Source organism: Cyprinus carpio, chromosome A22 (assembly GCF_018340385.1).
Source record: "Cyprinus carpio isolate SPL01 chromosome A22, ASM1834038v1, whole genome shotgun sequence".
Lineage (NCBI taxonomy): Eukaryota > Metazoa > Chordata > Actinopteri > Cypriniformes > Cyprinidae > Cyprinus > Cyprinus carpio.
In genome coordinates this window covers 9,113,069-9,127,972 of record NC_056593.1, presented here as the reverse complement: position 1 = coordinate 9,127,972, position 14,904 = coordinate 9,113,069, and the positions used below count along the sequence as shown (strand labels likewise).

Genomic DNA, 14,904 nt, shown 5'->3' with positions numbered 1-14,904 from the left:
GTTACGGAAACGGGTTTCCATAGTGGACGATATAAATTGGACAACCATAAAATGTTTGTCCAATCATATTCCTTAGTCCAAGGGCTACAATAGGCTGTCCTACCTCCTCTCTTTGCTCACACAGGAGGTACGACACTCTCACTTCATCCATTTGCCAAAGTTTAATGCTGCTCCTACAGTCCTAAAGCTTTTAATTAGGCCTCTCACATGGTAGCGGTGCTCTCTCGATGAGCCCCCAGTGAGCTACACCGCAGGATAAAGGAAACAGGGATGAGCTTTCATGATGCGAAAGGTCACAGACATGCGACAGCTGTGGATTTAATCGGAATGACTACTGAAACTTGCACTTTAAAGAGCCACGGTAAGTGTCACATGGGATTATTGAAGTTTGGAAAAGATTTTAAAGGGTAGGAAAAAGTTGTTAAAAGTATGAAAAATCTTCACCGACCATCTGCCAGTGGCCTCATTTTGTTTAGGTGTCTGAAACCAGCCAACAAATTGTCTGGTTTTCTTTGATTCCATATTGCGAAGTTCCCTCATGGTTTCTTATCAATAAAGTCCTAACTGATGGTCCTCTGTGGTTTAAAAGTGCCAGCGAATCATCTCCCTCTGAAGTGTTTTGTTTCTTTATGGCCACCAGTAGCATTATACTCAATTTTGATAGCATGAAAACTGAAGAACCCTCAAAAAAATCTCTTCAGCCATTGAAGTCTTTTGAGATTCATGAGAAGCAGCTGGCTTGAAAGATTATCAAATGTTCCCAGTGCTTGAGAGTCCAGTCAGTCCCAGCTCAGCCCCCATTTCCATGGCAGCCATATAATACAGACTTTTGAGAGACGCAAGACGGGTAAAAGCAAAGTGAGACTTTCACTTTTGTCCCTTTTGCAGGAAGTGCCTCAGGATGAACCAGGCCTAGTTTTGATTTGAGCTTGTGTTAGGTCAACTAAGGGCTGATTTGTTAAGATTTATATGGCATGGTTTAAAATGCTCGTGGCGATTAAATGCTGCAGGCTCTGCTCTGTCTTTCTCTCAGCCGTTTATCAGCATGTGGCCATGAATCGATTACGTGAGCTCTGTAAGTCTCGATGTAATATCACATGAGCCGTGAGCTGTAAAAGATTCAATTCCGTTCTCCACTCAACCTGGAAAATCTCTAACACCCCAAATGTATCAGTGTTTCTTTTTTTGTTCTTGTCAGAGAAAAAATAAAATTAGTCTACTCAAACCTTGGCAATCAAAAGAGCTCTTAAAATTCCTGTCCATGCAAAGCTCATGGACATTTTTGACTTGTTAATTATTTCTAAGAAATATAGGTCACGTGCACACTGTAAAGTTTCAGGAGTGTTAACCGCATTTAAATACGGGAATTAATTCCATAAATTATCGTTTTTGTATGTGAACGGAGCAGAACTCACTCTCAAAACTGATGATTGACACCATGGTAACCAAAGCAGCGTTCTGCCATCTCGCATGTTTGGTAGTAATATTACAATGACCAAAGACTCGTTATGTTCAGCGATTTTACATAAACCACCATCGACAGAGACAGTATGTTTTATTTATGTTTGGAAGGCTGCTTTCAAAGAGCTCACTTTTGAAGGGTTGCCATGTCCACTCGTTATAAGCAACACTTATTAAGCGTCTTTGGGATTGATATTTGGTACGTGGTTTATTTCCAATTCAGTTGTAGAATGCAGTTGTCACTTGCGTAAATTACTGAACTGTGTATGTGCAGAACAGAATTAAGTACTAAAAGGTAAATTGACCTGTTAGTGAATTTAGTTGCATTGTGTACATGGCCATAGACATGGCGAGTCATCTTATGGCATTCGAAACGACCCTACGTTGGGCGCCACATTTGACTGCATGTATTAGGTTGGATTTGGGTTGGTTTTAAATTAGAAAAAACTACATATGGTGACTTAATGTGTAATTTCAAGCCGTGCTAGACTTAGTTCCCGAATGACATACCGAGGACGTTCTCAAAATGAGAGAAGCTTTGCTCACTGAGCCTTGGGGCTTTTCAGATTGTGTGTCAATACTGTTTACTATACTCAGTGTGATGTATAGACACTCGTGTAAACAATACCTTTATCTCTGTCCTCTAGGAAAGTAATTGCTTTTGTTTCCAGTCCTATTCCCTGTCAGACGTGTCCTTTCTTCATGTTTGTGTTTAGAGGTGATCAGGCAGAGGTACGCAGACCTGCCAGGAGAGCTGCTGATCGTAGAACTGGAGAAAGATCGGAATGGCTTGGGCCTCAGTCTGGCCGGGAACAGGGATCGCTCCTGCATGAGCATCTTCGTGGTGGGGATCAACGCTGGAGGGCCGGCCAGCCGAGAAGGACGCATCAAAGTGGGCGACGAACTGTTGGAGGTGAAACGCGCAAACACACTGTCAAGTGATTGAGTGGTGGGTGTTGATTTGTTGAGGTGGGGTTTAGAGAAGGTGAACATCTTCAATTTTTAGAACAGTATTTCTTTAAATAAAAAAATAAAAAATCACATTAAATTATTTGTTCATTAGCGTCATTATAATTGATATGCATTGGTTAATTAATCAATAGCCAATAATAATATTAATAATAATTATTAATGTAATTATTAATGTTATATTTTAAGTATAAATAATTATTAATTACAGTTTTATGATATTATTTTTATTAATGTGTGACTTACATATTCTTAATTTTATTTGTAATTTATTTTATCAATCTATCATCTATCTATCTATCTATCTATCTATCTATCTATATGTTTGTACACTGGAAAGAAATTACTTGTGTATATATATAAAATTAATATAGGCTACTCATTAATATTAAATATGAAATTTTTTATTATTATTTAATGATATATATTTAATATTATTTATAATGAATATTAGTGAGTGACATATATTGCTCAATTAATATAAATTATTGATAATAATACAAAATACGTACTAAAACAAAGTGTCCCTGCCTTTTTTTCCAAAGTGATTCTTACATAGCTCCCAGTGAGGAATTGTGGGTCAGTTCTCAGGATTTAGAAGCTATACAGTATCTCTCTCGCTTTCTTTTTTTTCTTTCTCTAGGTAATAGCCTTTTCCTGTTGAGCCCCTTGTAATCCAAAGGGAGAAATGGTGGTTTCCATTAATTTCATTCTCATTCTGGTTTAATGCTGAATGAAGCATGGGGCTCAAGGGTCGTCTGGGTCAGTCTCATACAGGCAACATCACTTTGAGTCTTGAGGGACGTGGTGACCAGGCTGTCTGTTCTGGATGTGGATCAGCTGGTTCCTCCATCTCTGTCTTTATCTGTTTGTATCTGTGCCTGAGCTATTAATGTGCAATCAAGAGTGTAGGGTTTTGCTCAGATGGCCGGATGAATTTCAAATGAAGCCACCCTGCCCTCAGTTTCACTATCTCTGTCTGTGCTTATCACTTTCCCTGCCTTCCTCTTCTGCTCGCTTTATCTCTCCAAGTGTTTCTCTAACTCCTTCAACCCCACAGCCTCACCATAAGACATAATTCAATGCGAGGTGAAACAGTGATAACGCCAGGTCACTTTTATGTTTATATTCATGCACAATTTTAATGTTTTTATTCATGAGTGTGACTTTGAATTGAATTGGCCAAACCCAGCAGGAAGTTGAGTTTAAATTTTAATGACAAGAAACTGAATTTTCCTATAAATATAGAACTTTGTGACACAATGTGAATAACTAAAACATTTTTCAATTTTATATATATATATATATATATATATATATATATATATATATATATATATATATATATATAAATTGAAAAATGTTTTAGTTATTCACATTTTATATATACACATATATATAAAAGCTAATCCACAAATTAATATCTAATCAGTTGATTATATAATTTATGAAACATTTTGGTGAATGTATTTGAACCATAAAATTAAAAAAAGATCATTAAAATATAATTAGTAATTATTTTTATTATAAATTATATTACTATTAATGTTTATTTATGACAAATACATTTAAATAAAAATGTATACAGGTAATTAATAATATCATCTAATATCTCTGGAAATAACACAGTGTGTATATTATATTATGTTTATGGGTAATTCATGCTTAACAATGAAAACTGAAAAAATACTTATTAAAAAAATTTAATTTCTGAATGAACTCAGCTGGTTCTCCATATTGCCTCATTCCACAATAAATTCCCTGATCTTTTCCCTTCCAGATGGCACTTTGGTTTCCACGTTTGTTTCCCCCTCAGAATTGCCTATCGATTTAGTAATTTGGTCGACACGTACGAATGCCGTATTTCAGTGTGGAGTTTGAGGCCTGGTGCAGCCGTGGCTCAGAGCCATGCTCGCTGACCTTTGTCTAATATCTATCTCCATTAGACGTGAACACACTGCGGCATTAGTCACGATCCACTAGTGCTCCTGCCTAATGATTCTGTCACAGGTGATTGGAGACACAAGTCAAACAGGCACAAATACGTGTTCGCAAACTCAGATGTGGCTATCCGTAAACGGTTCAGCAGAGCAAACTCTTACAAAAACAAAGAAAAGTACCATGGAATTATCACAGGTTTTTAAGGATGTGGTTCTCTGTGTTCAAATGTAAATGAAGTTATGTCTGTATATTGGTTGTTGTCCATGTTATTTGTCATATCAGACAAAATTTATATGAATATTCAGGATATGGGAAAGTGTAAATTTTAGGTATTGAAACTTGTTGCCATTTTGCCCAAGTTTCTTAGTTTTACATTTTAAATTGTTTTGAAAGCTTGTTTTGGTTAAATTTTTGTTTTTTCGTCGTTGTTGTTGTTGCCATTTTCCCCATGTTTTTCAATTTTACCTTTCATATATTCTCTTTTTTTCTTTTGTTTTGTTGCCATTTCACCCCAAGTTGAGTTTTACTATTGTTGCAGTTTAGTGTTTTGTTTTTTTTTTTTCCCCATGTTTTTCTATTTTTTAGTTTATTTTCTTTTTTCTTTTTTTATGTTTTTTTTTTTTTTGTTTGATTTTTTTTTGTTTGTTTTTTGTTTAGTTGCCAAGTTTCTTAGTTGTACCTTTGTTGCAATTTTCACTAAATTTTGTTTTTGTTTGTTTTTTGTTTTTGTTTTTTTTTTTTTTTTGCCAATTTTCCAAATTTTTTTAAAATTATACACTTCTTTTTTCTTCTTTTTTGTTTTTGTTGCCATTTTCCCCCAAGTTTCTCAGTTTCACTTTTTACATTTTCACACATTTAGTTTTTTGTTGTTGTTGTTTTTGCCAAGTTACTTAGTTTTATCTTTGTTGCCATTTTGCCATATAAATTGATCATAAAATGATATAATAGTACAATATTTATCTTTTCACAGTTTTCTTTAAAAAGTCTTGTTTTTTGTCTTGTGCTAACAGAATTTTCTGTGCTTCCATCAGATAAACAACCAGGTGTTGTACGGCAGGAGCCACCAGAATGCATCAGCCATAATAAAAAGCGCCCCTTCAAAGGTCAAACTCGTCCTGGTCAGGTAAGAGACCCTCAGGGACAACCTTCAGCCTGCTGCTTTATTATGAATTCTTTAACTCATTAAAAATAATGAGATCATAAATGTATTATAATGTGTTAGTTTATTCCTCTGGAGTTTTGAAATGTGTGATTAATTGCACCAAATTCAAAGTAATATTGTTATCAATTATTGATTCATTGACAGCTCTAATATTTATAACAAGCTCAAAATGTTGTGAATTATTGTCACTTTCTTCAGCTTGAATCCACATGTTAGCAGAAACCGTCGTTCTTTCCTCCTTGCAATTACGCAAACCAAGCAATCTCGCTTGCCCAGATGCGAATGAATTGCATTTTTTTTCTCCTGTCCAAACTCCTTGATCAAGCTGAAAACCCAAGGCACCGTGGCTAATTAGGATCATAAAGCAGGCTTTTCAGGGAGGCAGTGGCAATCTATGTATAATTGAAGCAATCTGAGTCAGTGCCAGTACTTTCGTTAAACATTCCCATCTGAAGTTAACATGAGTTAACAGAAAGCCATTTCTCTGTGTTCAAATGTAAATGCAGTTATGTCTGTATATCAGTTGTTAACAAATACCAAACTTAGCTGAATTCTTGGGTTAAAATATTCCCTCTATATTCCACTCTCTCAATTTATATATATAAATTAATTGCACCAAATTCAAAAATAATATTGTTCAGTTTATATATAAAAATTGAGACTATGAACAGTATCACATGAGTAGCAGTGCACGGTTGCATGGCTGTATATCAGACAAAAAAGTATTCAAAAATACTATGTTGAGTCAGAATTCCATAGGAAATGAATATGGGTCATTTTGACCCCATTATACCTTCTTGGGTTAGTTTTTTCTGTTTATATAACCAAGAAATATTAATGACAGTGGGGGAAGAAAACAGTTTTGGAGTTGACATGTCCTCCCATCCAGAGAGTGAGGTGTGATATGGTGTAATAAACTTGAACTGCTATCACTATAAAGCATTTTTTGAAAGCTTTTAGAGGATTTTTGCAATGCAATACATGGTTATGAAACAGTACAGCCCATTAGTCCATCATAAACGAACAGTGACTTTGTCATTGTAGGCGTAATCAGAGACTTATTATCTGTTTTGTGTTCATATCTCGTGTTTTATAAGAGTATTTGTTTGCTTGACCTTTATTTGACTGGTTGTTTTGTCAGGTTTTGCTGATAACGGCTGTGTAAAGACACCAGTATCTCCTTGCTGTCTACAGCTAATTATCAGAAGTCCGAGAAATATGACGGGCAGCTTAGATTACATCTTTCAAAACACATTAACATGCTACTGAATGGTAATAGATTTGCTTTAATGGATGCAGGGTTATTTAATGGCGGTTATTTGGAAACAAGCTGAAGATTGATCGTTTCATAAATTCTGATCACCTGCGTCGACCTTACCTTGACAAAAACACATGACTTGTAATTGGAAATGGGTCATTTAGTGCACAAAGACAATAACGCCAAGGTGAACAGAAGCAGGGGTGTAGGGAGCGATATTATTCGTCAACCCAAGATCTTGAGGAAGAGGCTCTGAGGATTCATGGCACAACATCTCAGTTTATCTGGCCCATCAGTCCTTATCGATCTGAGCAGAGAAAACTGCCAAGAGCCATGTGGGAACATGAGAAGTAGAGAGAGAGCGGCACCAATTTTGGCATCGTTGAAAGGATGGGATTCATTTTTCTCAGTTAAGCCATGTGCGAACATTGCCATTGATTTACAAAGTATGAAAAACTACTGTGGAAATCAATGGCTGCCGCTTACCCACATTCTTTAAAATACCTTTTTTGTGGTCAACAGAAGAAAAAAACTCATAGAGGTTTGGAACGACATGAGGGTGATTAAATGATGACAATTTTATTTTTTGGGTGAACAGTACCTTTAAGATGTTTTGCTGGTGAAAAATAATACCATCATAATTTTGTGTAAAGGTTTTTGTTAATTTGTGGAAAATTGACATGCTTTTCTGCTATTGCATGGGATTTGCAGTGAACAGACCTTAACATTAGATCTTTTCTGTCTGTTGATAGGAATGAAGATGCTATCAATCAAATGGCTGTCGCTCCTTTTCCTTCCCAGCCTTCATCATTCTACTCCAGTGAGGTAGGGTACATTATGAATAGCCACATTTGATTTTGTGTTGGTATCAGTGTTTTTGTCCTAACCACCAGTCAACGAGTACAATTTTGATGAACACCATGAAAACTCATTGGTCCAAAACATACTCCACTTAACATAAAGGTTAAAAGTGTTATGCTTTTAGGAAAAAAAAGAAAAAAAAAAGAAAAATAAAAATATTTTAATTTAATATTATTGAATATTGAAAAACAGAGATAATATATTTTATATATTAATATTAAATTGTTATATTATTATATTATTACATAATATATATTATTAGATTAATCTGCAAATATTTATTTATTTATTGCATAAATTGCCTGTTTTGTCCTAACCACTCAAGTGACCACCAAAATCATGCTACACATAACACACATATTAAATATGTGCAGAATTTTCACTTTTAGGAAAAAATAACGGGAAAATATTTGAAAATAATACTTTGAAAAAGAAGAAAATATTTGAATTCAATTAACAAATGTATAAATTATTCTTAAAAATATTAAATGTTAAATTAAAAAATACATATATTAGATTAATGTAATAATTATTATATTATATTGTATATTATTATAGTAATATTTATGTGATAATATTTTATGTATTTATCCTTCATTTATTTATTTGTTTACTTAATTATTTAAATAGTTGATTGCATAAATTGCCTGTTAGTGCAGATTAGAGATTACTGCCTCTTCATGCACTGCTAAAATTTAGAATTGGACGAGTTCAGCTGATTTCAGAGCTGTTGTTTCAGACGCATCAGAATATGCCAGCAGCTCTAGCTCCAGCTCCAGCTCCAGCAGAGAAGCCACAGCTACCCCAGAGCCTCCCTCTGAGCAGAAGCTCACCTGAGCCGCCACTAATCAAGGTGAGTCCTTGCCAAATCAACACCCTCCAGCATGTATGAAGGGTCAGCGGCCATGAATTGCTAATTTGTAATAACTTTGGTTCATTTTTTAATGTACATTTTGTATATTATAATTAATTATACAAATAATTATATATAAATTTCATGTAGAGTCCAAAAATAGTGTAGTGAATACAAAAAAAAGATTTATTTTAGTCTGCCGTGCTTGCAAGCCAGACTTTTCTACAGATATGATGCAAGAATGCAGCAACCGATTGCCATCATTATGAAAACAATAATGACTCTGGACTCAGCATTTTACGAGTCTGTCCCATCTACCCTCGCTTTCATCCCCTCATTGTCAGCCTGAGCTCGGACCAGCTGTTTCTGCCCTAAATGTGGATTTGTTTCGGTAAACAAACAGTTGAAAGTGCCTCGGGGGCGCTTGACTCTAAACAGCAGCTCATTGTCATCGGCTGCCTCTAGCTTTACTCTGTCCTAGATGGAGGCAGCGAATGCAGTTTTGACCTAGTTGAGGCTCTGTGGGGAGTATCTAGGCCTTGCGCTTTATTTTACCTGTTTGCCTGACTCCTCATACAGGATCAACCCAGCTTGGCGCCGACCGTGAGCTCCACGCAGACAGATCAGGTGCAGAAGACTTTCAGAGATGGAGAGTCAGCCTTAAATCCACGCTCACCTAAGAAGATCTCGAGCCGACTGTTGATCACTCCCGCAGACAGATGCAAATGTGCAAATTGTATAGTGTGCTCAGAGATGGAGATAATCATACCTTAATTTTTTGAGCACATTTCAAAACCTAAGAACCGTACTCAAGGACAGTATGTTCAAATCACATACTACAAAATACTATATTAATTCAGAAACCCTGATTTTTAAGGACAGCAATAAAATACAAAACACAGACATACAAAATATATAAATATAATTCAGTATATATATTTATGGGGATTATTGAAAAAACGACAGTAGGCAACCATCCAACAAAGTGATGTAATGTTAAAACATTTTGCATTTTTAATTTAGTGAGTGGCATTTAGTTGTAGTATGCATATTAATACTGAAGTTAATATACAGTACTTTGACAATTTTCTCTATTAATGCAATTGCTACATAAATTAGTTATATTGTTTATATATATATATATAAATTTGATGTACATTTATGTATTTAAATGATTGTTTATAATTATCTATATAATTTACTTTAAATCCAAGATTTTCAATACATCCAGTATATTTATGGAATTTTTTTAAAAGTGTTTAAAACATTTATTCTATTGCTATTAATGCATTTCCATCTTTGCCGTTTTACTCATGAATCAAAAAGTTCCATGAATATTAGTCAGTTTCATGATTGCTCCATTAGATTTTGGTTGTGAAGTCTCTTATACTGAGCGACAGAACTAATTACGGTCTATTAATCATCTCAGAAGCTGAAATCTTCAGAGAAAATATTGGAGACTCCAAGCGAACAGTCACCCAAGCCTCTTGTGGAGCAGGTGTGTTTGTTCATTAAAGTGTATGTTTGGGTGACACAAAACTCCATTTGCAACACATTTAACTTCCATATCATTCATATGTTAATTTTGAGTTCCTCTTGACTTTAATTGAGTTGCATGCAAGTTTGAATGAGATTTTTGGATGAGATCTAAACAGCTGCCAAAACACGGAAGCTCTGCCTAGACAAAACATGGCAGTCGTTAGTAAACAGTCTAACCTCTGTGTCTGTCTGTCTGTGTTCCTGCGGACTCGTCCTTGTCCTGGATTCTCCCCAGATCACCAGTCTTCCAAAAATCCAGAGGAATTCCACCAAGCCCTCAGCAGGTTCTCTGGAGGTCACGTCCTCAGGATCATCCGTGCCAGTGTCCGGCACCAGCCCTGACTTCGAGTACTGCAGCAAAGGTGCAACACGCTCAGTGTCATAAATTGCGTTTAAAACACTTTACACTGTTACTTTAATTTTCTTGTTTTTATGAACTTTTTTTGTTGTTGTTGTTGCGCTGCAATCTGTGGCGCCCAAATGCCTGTTTAATCAAGGCTGAAATGAAAACAACACAGGCCTGCCGTATGGATTTGCCTCAGCCTCTTTGAACACTGACAGTTGTTGTTTTTTACAAAGAGGAATTCATTTTCTGTTTATAAAAACACCGAACATGAAAGACTTGCATCATCTTTATCTCTCTGTGTGTTTCAGACCCTGCTACATGTCCCATAGTTCCAGGACAAGAGACGGTTATTGAGATTTCTAAAGGCCGGTCTGGACTGGGTCTCAGTATAGTTGGCGGCAGAGATACTCAGCTGGTACGATATCAGAAGTAAATGTGTATGTGTATGTGTGTGTGTGTGCGCGCTTTTTTGTTATTTTTTGTTTGTTTTTCGTTATTATTATTTTTCTGTATTATTTTTTGTTTTATTTGTCTTTTTGTTTTATTTTTCCTATTTTGTTTTTTATCTTTTGTATTTGTTTTAATTTTGCTATATATTTGGGGGAGGGGGAGTTGTATTTTTTCCGTTTAGTTTTTTTGTTTGTTTGTTTGTTTGTTTTTTGCTTTTGTGTTTTTTTTTTTGTTTTTTTTGCCTGGTTAGTTTTTTTTGTCTTTTCTATTTGTTTACATTTTTGTTACATTTTATTTTATTTATTTTTTCTGCTATGTTTTTTGTCTTTTAGTTTTGTCTTGTGTATTTGTTGTTTTTTCTGTTTAGTTTTTGTTTTGTCTTTTTGTTTTTTCTGTTTTGTTTTTCTGTTTAGTTTTGTCTTTTGCATATTGCATGTCTTTTGTTGTTGTTTTTTTTCCAGTTTGTTAACACTTAACCACTAAAAACAGAAATCATTAATAAATAAATGATTTCTGTTTTCAGTTGTTAAGTGTTTGTTAGCAAACAGGCTGAAATCACATAAAGCACCTTTGATTGAAACTCATGCATCAAAAGACCGTTTTAATGTCAGTTTCGGTCAATAACACATTTATTGTTGTTGATTGCTTATTTTTAACTAGATTTGGTAGCATACACACACATTATGCTTTCTTATGTTCAAAAATAGCTAGATAAAATGAAAGGGTTCATTCTTTCCAGTGGGCCGCAGGGCTGCATCAGAACAGACAGGTCACAGCACGAGCTTTTTGTCTGCCCTGACTTTCTCTGCTGGGCTGCAGAGACGAACATCGCCTCAGGTTTTTATCAGTGTACTGCCACCTCGCCATCATAATTCTGCAACGCTCCGGCTCTGTGGGTAGTTTAGCTGTTTAAGGCTTCCATGAGTCAACAAAACCAACCCGCGGGCTCCACAGGTTTTCAGCAGAAAAAAATGTCTTAGTGTGTGTTTTTATATAAAAGAATTTTAATGGTGAAGGGGAGCAGAAATTGCACACCCTCATGTCGCTCCAAATCAGTACGACATACTTTCTTCAGAGGAACACAGAAAGAGATATTTTAGGTTGCTCTTTTACATTTAGTTACAAAATATTGTGACTAAAGCTTCAGGCTTCAATAAAGGATGCAAATAAAAGTATCATAGAAGTGATCTGTATGACACGTGCACTATATTAATTTTGCTAAAGTCTTCTGAATTCCTGAATACAACAGCAAATTTTTGTTATCAGTTATTATTCAGTGATAATCTTTTACTCCAGTGAGCTCTTTACCGAATCGAGCCAGTGAGTTGAACTCGAGAACCTGATCAGTTCATTTTATAAACAAATCATTCAGTTTTTGTGAACTGGGAGATTCGTTAAAAAGATCTGACTCACAAAATAGAAAATGTCAAGATTTTTAAAACATAATGAGCGGTGTTGATATTGTTAACTAAAATTGAAACTGTTAAAAATAGTTTTCAGTAATCTAAATAAAAAATTAAATATAAATATTACATTAAAAACGAGAGAAAATATTGTCTTAGCAACTATGCCTTAGCAACTATATAAGCAAAGTAACTAAAAATTACTGAAGTATTAAAATGACTAAAATTAAAACTTAAAAATAAATAGCTATGTAGAAATGGCAAAAAAAAATGTAAAGAAAAAATGAAGAGCACTAACAAAATATACTAAAATATTAATAAAATGAAAAAAGCTAATTCAAAATATTACTTTTCAATTATTATTAATAATTCAAAAGTACTGTTGTAGTATGTAAATAATTGTACTTTAACACTGATTAACTTTTAACTTTGTTTTTTCACACAAATCTATGGTAGGACATCAGAAGACTTAAAATATGGCTAAAGAGTCACTGTTGTGTTACTTTTGTCTTCTTTATAAATCTTTGAATCTTCCATTTCAAGCTACTTTGTAATTTTTTGTTTCATACGAATTTGAAACAACATAAGAGTAAGTAAATGGTGACAGAATTTAAATTTTTAGGTGAGCTATCCTTTAAGAAAGATGTGATAGGAATTTGTAGTTTATTTATTTAATTTTTCGCCATATTCCTCCTCTTCACACACATTTCTCATCTTTTCAGGATGCCATAGTGATTCATGAAGTGTACGAGGAGGGTGCGGCGGCACGGGATGGTCGGCTCTGGGCCGGAGATCAGATTCTCGAGGTGTGTGTGTGTGTGTGTGTGAGAGAGAGAGTGTGTTGCAAGGTTGCAGAGCGGGATGCCTCTGTAATGTCTCTAAAAGCTGGTCTGCCTTGAGCAAAATGGAAATTTGATGTTGGTTTGAGGCTCACTATTATTGTGAATAATAAGAATAGAGAGCTGTGACTAGGAGCATTTACAATCATTAGATCTGAGCAGTGCTTCTCTGTCTTTAATTTAGATGATAGCTCCATCTCCTGGACATAGAGTAGCATGAGCATTAGCTCTTTCTATATGCTGAATGTGCTGTATTTATTCATATTATGAATTAGCATTTTTTTTTTTTTTTCAGTTTTCCTTTTAATTAACTTTTTAGTAATTTTGTGTCATTTATTATTATTGTTATCATATTATTATATTTATTATTATTTTTTAAGTAATTCTGTATAGCTTGAATTTTGCATAATTGTTTTGTTGGTTAATGTGTATGGAAACTGGGTCCTCTGGCGCCCCCTGCAGGTGAATGGAGTGGATCTGCGCAGTGTGGCTCACGAAGATGCAATAGCTGCTCTACGGCAAACGCCGGCCAAAGTGCGGTTGACGGTCTTGCGCGATGAGGCGCAATACAGGGACGAGGAGAACCTCGATGTGTTCCGCATTGAACTTCAGAAGAGAACCGGACGCGGGCTGGGTCTGAGCATTGTAGGGAAGAGGTGAGTGCAAACTGTTTTTTTTATTTCAGGAGAAGAGAGAGAAAAGAGCAAAATACAAAAATAATTTTAAAATAAAATGATTAGAAAATCCACAATACAATTATAATCATTTGAAAATGACATAAAATAAAAAGCACAGTACAATATAATTTTAAAATAGTATCTTAATAAAATGCACTGTAAAGTGAATATTAATAAAATGCAGAGTATAGTAATTTTGAAAATATAATATAATGAACTGCACAGTACAATGATAATTAAATGTGCAATACAGTATTTTTAAAATAAATAAAACAATGCATAATACTATGATCATTTTAAAACACAACACAATAGAATTTTTTTAAATAATCAAAAATCACCATATAATATTTTAAAATAATATATTCAAAGCAACTTACATTTTCAGAATGCACAGTACGGTTAACCAAAGTGACTTATAAATAAAATGCTCAGTACAATAATCATAATAGAATGAAATGCACAATGCACTCATCTAAAAATACAATACAATAGCAATCATTTTAAAAATAATAGTATAAAATAATAGAATAAAAACTAAAAAAATATTATATAAGTTTTATACAGTAATAGTTTTGAAATTAAATGGTAATAAATGATGCTCAATACTATAATAATTTTTAAATAAAACCATAAAATAAAATGCACAATATAATAATCATTTTAAAATAAAATAATGACATTAAATGCATCATTAAAGAATATTTTAAAATAAAAAATAAAAAAAAGAACTGCACAATACAATAGTTGTTTTGGTTGTACACAAATATGACATATGTTCCCTACATTTCCTCTGTCTTCAGAAATGGTAAGGGTGTGTTTATCTCAGATGTGGTGAAGGGCGGAGCAGCAGATCTGGACGGCAGACTGATGCAGGGTGATCAGATCCTGTCTGTGGATGGAGAGGACATGAGACAGGCCTCACAGGAGACTGTTGCTGCCATTCTCAAGGTGAGCTCCACCTGAATCCCAAAACTCAAGCCCAGTTTACAACACCTTCCAAAACTACAAGAGCAGAGTTATTTGCAGCGGAAGTTGCGGAATGCTGCCACTAGGTGTCGCTGTTTGATTGTGTATTTAGTGGTTGTTGAGGTCTGTAGTATTTTTAAACAATTTTGTATTTCTTGTTTAAAAATGTTGCTTTG

At 34.5% G+C, this 14,904-nt stretch overlaps 1 protein-coding gene across 8 annotated transcripts in view; it reads left to right on the top strand.

Moving 5' to 3' along the window:
* LOC109047523 (inaD-like protein) overlaps positions 1 to 14,904 on the top strand; it is a 100,346-nt gene that overhangs the window by 72,820 nt on the left and 12,622 nt on the right. For all 8 annotated transcript variants that reach the window (XM_042711777.1, XM_042711782.1, XM_042711781.1 and 5 more), the window contains 11 exons: positions 2,178 to 2,374; positions 5,403 to 5,494; positions 7,544 to 7,616; positions 8,392 to 8,505; positions 9,085 to 9,169; positions 9,933 to 10,003; positions 10,280 to 10,406; positions 10,699 to 10,805; positions 12,966 to 13,049; positions 13,545 to 13,738; positions 14,563 to 14,710. In XM_042711777.1, the coding sequence (XP_042567711.1) occupies positions 2,178 to 2,374; positions 5,403 to 5,494; positions 7,544 to 7,616; positions 8,392 to 8,505; positions 9,085 to 9,169; positions 9,933 to 10,003; positions 10,280 to 10,406; positions 10,699 to 10,805; positions 12,966 to 13,049; positions 13,545 to 13,738; positions 14,563 to 14,710 (1,292 nt within the window). The remainder of the gene's footprint in view (positions 1 to 2,177; positions 2,375 to 5,402; positions 5,495 to 7,543; positions 7,617 to 8,391; positions 8,506 to 9,084; positions 9,170 to 9,932; positions 10,004 to 10,279; positions 10,407 to 10,698; positions 10,806 to 12,965; positions 13,050 to 13,544; positions 13,739 to 14,562; positions 14,711 to 14,904) is intronic.